Consider the following 7059-nt stretch of genomic DNA (forward strand, 5'->3'; position numbering starts at 1 on the left):
TAGTAGGCACCCCTGCAGCTTGCCTAGAACTGCTTGCAGGGGTCTTACTCTATAGCGTGTACAATTAGGAGCAGGAACTAAAACTGCAATGACTGTAGCCTCTGTCATGTCAGGGACTCTGCTGCCTGTCCTCCTTTCTCGTAGCCTAACACACTGCAGGGATCTTCTGTAAGGAGACTTTTCCTCTGCATGCCGTGTGTTCCTTGCCAAGTCCTCTATTGCACCCCCCCACCCCCACCCCGCGCGTGCTCTGTCCCCTTTTGCTGTGACATAGATCACGAGGGCTTTCTGGTCTGATTCACCATGCTTCAGAAAGAAGTGTGCCTCATTTGAGGCCCTTATTCCTCCCAGATGTTTTCAGAGCATAATTGATGCATATAACATTTCTCTAGGATACTATAGAGCTTGATAATTGGCCTCTTTGGTCTGTCACATGTTTTCCTAATGAGCTGGAAGCAATGAATGCATGAAACCTGGAGAGCAGCCACCGCCTCAGCTAGGCACAGACACCCCAGGTTCCTTATCACCCATTGACGCAGCCCTGCCAGGAAAGAGCAGGGGCTCCATTGTCTGCACCCAAAGCGCTGTGTGTCCCCTCCAGGCTCATCATTCATCAGGTTCAATCCAAGTGTTAGGCTTTCATCTCCCTGGGGTGATGGGTCCATCTCTATTATGATAAACCCTGTTGACCCACCAACTGGCACACTTGACTTTTTCTTTTAACGGTCGAGATAATTAAAAGAAAAAAAAGTTAGGATCGGTCTAACAAGAGAAGCTGCACGTTTTAAAAAAGCAGAAGTAGCCACGAGAGCAACCAGCCAGAGACACAACAGAGGCCACCTCACTTCAGCCTCCAGCATCCACCTCACTTGCTCAGCTCTTCCCAAAATCGGGCTTCTTATTTCTGTGTCCTTACAAGGCGACAAATTATTTTGGAAAACACACCAGAAATCATGAGTGACTGGTGCCTCCTGAATCTGTGGAGGCACCTGCAGAAGTCGCCGACCCTGCGGGGGGGGACCAGCCCTACCGGCAGCATCAGTGTCGGCCATCAGGGGGGCACTGGCCCCATCGGGAGGGCACATGCACCCCTGTGTATCCTCTACCAGTTGCCTATACCAGAAATGTCAGAATGGGAGCTGCTCGAAGGAAAATCTGGCTTCATTTGTAGGCTTGATTTTTTTCCATCCAAACCTCTTTTTCAAGTCAGCATGGGGCCTCCTGGGTCATGAGATCCAGTTCTGGCTGTGCCAGGCCAGAATATCACATAGTGAATCCATCCCGCTCCATCCAAGCCCAGTTAGGTTGTTTGCCAACCCTGCTTTGACGGAAGGATGTTTCCAAACCTTGCTCCTCCAATGTTTAGAAACCTGCTCTTTATTCCCAGGATATATTTAAAAATGGCCTGTTTATTCCCATTCCTTCTTGTGTCAACATTATCTTCTAAGTTCTGCATATGCATGGCAGTTTAGAGGCTTACATGCCAGTCATGTTGCCAGCTCCGCCAGCCCATTAGGGCATCTGTGTGTCCCCTCACACCGTCTTATGTGCCACAGGGCAGCTCCGATAGCACATCTCCTTCCAGCCTGGGGGTAGGGAAACATGGCCAAGATGCTTCTAGCTTCCCAGCAATCCCCAGTTACCAGCCTTCTGGGACCATATGCTACTAGTGCAAGTTAGAGAAGCTCTGGGATCAGGGAAGCATAAATGAGATTTAAAGCCAATTTTATATGCCTACTCCCCTGGTACTGTTCTGACTGCATCTGACCCATTGACAATTGTCAATAAGACTTCCTGCTGCTTCTGCTACCTGGCAGGAAATCTTATCAATCAATCAGTCAGTCATCACACTGGGAAACATTTTAATCTCGATTTTGAGATCTTTACTATGTATTCCACTTCCTTTTAATTTATTTGTAGGTTAGAAAGCACAATGACCTCTAAGATTTCGGGAGAACTGCTGAAAGATCAGCATGAAACAAACCAATTATCGGATCACAATCTGTCCTTGCATCTACCTCTGTTTACTCCATTGATCGCAGAGTTTGGCCTTGGGTCGTTAGTGTATGAGTTTTTAGGTTTTAATTTTTGGTTTCCTGTTAGTTTTCATTATTATGGTCAATAGTAAAAAAAAAAAAAAAAAAGGGCTCCCCTTCCCCCTGCCCCAGCCAGTTGCAAATGCCACCTAATCCTCACAACACCACATTTCCCAACAGATTGACTGGGGGACTCATGAAAGGCAGCGGCCCAGGTTTTCAAAATTGGCCGTGGATTTTGAATGCTTCCATTTTTTTGTACTTGGTAGCCGTGCTGGTCTGAGACAAGAAGACATACAAAAAAACTAGAACTCTTGGTTCCAAAATGATACCTTTTATTAGACAAACTGGGAAATTGCAAGAGGACAATTTTCATGCAATTTCCGAGTTGGTCTAATAAAAGGTATCATTTTGGAACCAAGAGTTCTAGTTTTTTGTATGTCCATGTTTTTGGGTGCTTGAAACCCCCACCAAAATCACTCGGAGAGTGCCATAATGTGCACATTGTTTGGTAGACCTCAGCAGCAAGAATCCAATTCATGGCTTTATACTGAGGAAGACTAGGCGGCGAGGAAAAAAAAGAGCAATTTTTTTTTTCTTTTCAGCCTTCTCCCTCCATCTCCTCTCCTTTCCTTTGGCGTTCTCTGGTGCATGTTCCAAGAGGGGATAATTAGCAGCAAGCAAGACACTTAGGGCTCAGGAGACCTTGTTACTAAAAATGACAGACAAGATTTTTATGAATTTCTTTAAGAACACATCTTCTAATGACAGGCTCGGCCTTGTGTCCATGAAAACTTCCATGGTGCCACGGGAAAGTGAGACGGGTAGAAAAGGAGTGATAAGAACAAAGTCTAGTGCTAAAACAGGGACCGGCAGGCCTAGTTTGGTCTTTTCTGCATGATCATTGTGTTCAGTTTCCTGCTTCAAAAATAACTTTTTTATTATTATTATTGAGCATGTGGGGATAGTCCTACTGCTTTTGTGTTTTTGTTGCATTGCTCCTTCTCCTGGGCTGGATATGCTTCTGGGGAGCTAGGACATCAAATAAGCGATCCCACCATTGCCTCTGCTGATAAACAGAGAGGAAGGGAAAGAAAGTGAGATGGCATTAGCTGAGGAAACAGCCCTTTTACGTCTCTCGCCACAGCATGTCCAGTCTCTAAGTGCTCGCCTCGGCCCTCCACCGCAGACCCAGCTGGAGGTCATTTTTCACTAACAAAACACATGCTCTTCTATAGAGAAATCAGCTGCAAATGTTGGCGCGTGGAGCAGAGTTCACTCTTGGGTTTTTGTCAGGCACAAAATGCACCTGCAAACGCATCCCCCAGCTGCATGTGTGAAGGGCACAGCTGAAGGGAACTGCAGGTTCTCAAGGCACATCCAGAAACTCGTCTGCCCCGGGCACATGGGCCGTGGGGTTATCAGCATGCTTAGATGCCAGCCAGCTTCCATCTAAGGACAGCCCATGCAGCTGGTTTACGGAGCTCCACAGGGATCAAACACAAGCCCTAGTGAAATGAGCCACAAGGCATTTGCCGAGTGAGCCTTTTATTGCATTTGTGAGAGAGGGAAATTCTGAGAGATGATCTGGCGTAACACCGTGGGTGCCTCTTTCTGGGACACCCCCACCAGCTTTCCCTTTGCTTAGGAAAGGAAAGAAAAGAAGCAGGTTGCACTGAGTCGTAGAGAGGCTTGTGGTATAAATGGGACGCGTAGGATGAAATTAAGAAAGAAGAAATTTAGACTGAACATCAGGAGATGGCCCAAAGCGCGCGCTGGATAAGTCTCTTCAGGGGGAGGCCTACAAGCTCCATCGCCAGAGCTTTCTAAAACTAGGCTGGAGGAACCAGTCGTGACATTCCTGGGTTGCCCTTCAGGAGATGGGCTGAATGATTCAGCGGGTTTTGCCGTGTCTGATTTCTCAGGCAGATATTGTCATGAGTCTCGTGGTTTTGGGCACCCCATGGGTGCTCACGAATGAGCCTAAAAAGCAGATTCTTGTCACCTTTTTCAGGCATGCTAGGAAGCATTTCAAACCAGGCACCAGCAGGACTGAGGTGCCCCAAATCAGTAGTCACTTTTGCATCTGTTTCCCCATGTTTCTAAGCACTAACCATGGCAATTTTGCTTAATTCCCAATGGGTCTTGGCTGATGCCCTTGGCTTTGTCCCTCTGCCTCCTGCAGGTCCCGGCGCAGTGCATGATGGGAACAATGGTGCATCAAGAAGAGCTGGCTGCATCTGGCTGCTTCCCCTCCTGCTCCTGCATCTGCTCCTCAAGTTTTGACCTCAGTGCTGATTTCACAGAGTAGCAACCACCACAGCAACAAGAAGAAGTATGCGATTTGTAAGAAAAAAATATCCTAATAATCAAGAGAGTATAATTACCAGGAAATTTGGGAAGAGAGAGAGAAATCAAAGGGAATTTTGAAGAAAAAAACCCCAAAATTTTCTGCTGAAGTTTCAACACGACTGAGTCTTTTTCTTTCTTTTTTTCTTCAACGGGCAACTGTGCAGGTACCGAGGACCAATGAGTACATTTGGGTGAGCAGCTTCCCTTCTCACGCCCCCACCACCCCGCTCTAAGGCAGTTGGCTCGGTCGTATTTTCCCACCCATCTCTCTCACGGAGGTTTGCAACATTGGCCACCCATCACACAACACTTCTATCCAGATGCACAGCTTTTTTGAGATTTCCCTTCCTTTTCATGAACTGTGCCGCCATTTGTGTTACTATATATCTATAGATATATATATATAAATATATATATATAAAAAACAAAAGTTACGACGATGACATGGATGACAAAAGGAAGAAAGCAAACTGATTGTGAAACATTTCTTCATTTTACTACACACGGACATCATGGATAATAAAGGATTCTGAGTCATTATTAATTTTATTAATTATATTTTCTGATATGAGCCTAGAACTGTTAGTTCATAAAAAACAAAAACACAAAAAAAGAGAAAAAAAAAAGGAGAAGAGAAGTATGTTTATTAAGCATTAAAAACACAAAGAATGAATAGTGTTCTTCTTAACAAGGTTTAGAAGAGGTGGAGTGTCAGTTTTGTTTGCAAAATCGGTGTGAATTATCGCATCCTGCAAAAAAACCCCAACAAAACCCCATGGTTTTACAAACAATTCCTCCACCAGCGTTACCGGAAACTCCGTCTTCTACTCTGGTGTACGACACAGAAGATACTGTGCTATCTACATACTGTTTTGGAAATGGAAAGGGTGATGTTCGCTGTGTGTTGAGTTGGATGGATATGCTTATTCTTTTTATGGAATATATATATACCGTATATATAAATATACATATATATATATTATTATTTTTCGTTAGAGTTCTAGCCACATTATTTCTCAGCAGGGTCCTTCTGCCATTACTGCATGCTGTATATGGAGTTAGCTGTGTATTGGTCTTCTAAGAGATGATAGCGTTTATTGGTAATTGTGTAATCAATTCCTGCATATTATTTTTTTTTTTCCTCCTTCCTTGGGTTATTTCCATGTTGGAGACACTGACAAACAAACAGACAAACGAACGGGAAGTTTAACAGCTGCAGCGTCTTTTTCCAAGTCTGGATAGTCCAAGGGGAAGCCGTTTTGACAAGCGTTCTTCATTTCCCCTTCTCTACACAGCTCGGGACGTTAACACAACACAAACTTTAAAAAAAAAAAAAAAAGAAAAAAAAAGAAAAAAAAGTTTTAAAGTAAGAAAAAAATATATATCTCTATATAAAAGAAAGTGAAGGAAAAAAAAAAAAACAAACAACCCAGAAAACTAACACCACCTTTGAGTTGGCCATTGGCTGGTCGTCTGATTATGTGTGTGTCTCTGGGAAAAATTAACTCACTTTATTTTATTATTTTGTTTCCTTCTTTGTGGACGAATTTGAAGAAATGCGCTTTACATTGAGGTCTGGGGATACTGCCGTAGCTAGGGGCCCTTCAATGCCCATGACTCGGCTGGGGGCCACGTGGGGGAGGTTGTCTCTGACTATACATTAAAAACAAAGTGTTCCATGTTGCTCTTCAGCCTGGTTGTGGTACTCATTGTAAGAGCTGGGCCACCGGTTGTGCAGAGGTATCTATGTTTGGCTAATGTGTTCTCAAAGGCTCATAAGTCTTCAATAAAGCACTGCTCTCCTACACAGAAGAGAAGTGGGTTTGAAAACAATATGCTCAGGAGACCCGCAGGGAACCTGGGGGAAGCAATGTGATCTCTGTGAAAGATAAGGGGTACCGGACAATGGTTGTTAGCATTTCTCTCTTCCCGATGCCTCCTAGCTATGGGTAATGTCCAGATGCAGCTGGCTGCTGATCCTCTGGGGGTACTGGTGGAGCGAGGAGAAGGGTGGGTACATTAAATAATGATAATAACCAATATTGCGGCAAGCATCACAGCATGGAATGAAAGAGGAAGAGCAAGGGCCCTACTTCGTCCATCCTCATAGAATATGAATGTAAAGTCATCATTGTCCACCGGCATACTGTCACTGGCTTCCCTACCTTTGGTCCCCAGTGAGCCACTGACTCGTTCAAGAGCCCCTTGGGGTTGATTTTGGGAGCTATGAAAAACTCCGACATCTTCCCCTTCACCATCTTCAGGGCCAGCATGTGCCTGGGTTGGGCAGGATACTCAATCTCCACCTCGCAAAATCAAGGCTGTCTCATTCAAACCCCTTCCAGGGACAATGCTGTGCTACAGAGCCCCAGAATGAATGAATTTAGATGTAACCATCTAAACTTACTGGAGAACGCCCTCCTAATTCTAGGATGCTGATTATATCCAAAGGTTTTCAGCTGCTGGCCAGCAAATTAAGGCCAGGGCTTTCTCATTCTAAAATAAATCAGTAGGCCTGTGCAAAGCTGCTAGCATTGCCTTCAGATTCAGGCTTCACATATGGCCTTCCGAATCAGCTAGTGTTTGCTTCTGAATCGGGCCGGATCGCCTCCAAATCAAATCAGCACCTGAAGCTTCGCACAGCCCTACAAATCAGCAGGTACAACTGTAA

At 44.9% G+C, this 7059-nt stretch overlaps 1 protein-coding gene across 1 annotated transcript in view; it reads left to right on the plus strand.

Annotated features, from left to right (window-relative positions):
- The window catches only part of NTM (neurotrimin), a gene marked incomplete at its 5' end in the record, with an annotated part of 144465 nt that extends 138386 nt beyond the window's left edge, over nucleotides 1–6079 (plus strand). Inside the window, one exon of the mRNA XM_019509497.1 lies at nucleotides 4222–6079. Within this exon, the coding sequence (XP_019365042.1) occupies nucleotides 4222–4322 (101 nt within the window). The remainder of the gene's footprint in view (nucleotides 1–4221) is intronic.
- Nucleotides 6080–7059: the final 980 nt, after the last annotated feature.

Source organism: Gavialis gangeticus, unplaced genomic scaffold, assembly GCF_001723915.1.
Source record: "Gavialis gangeticus isolate Ggan-Ray unplaced genomic scaffold, GavGan_comp1, whole genome shotgun sequence".
NCBI classification, from domain to species: Eukaryota; Metazoa; Chordata; order Crocodylia; family Gavialidae; genus Gavialis; species Gavialis gangeticus.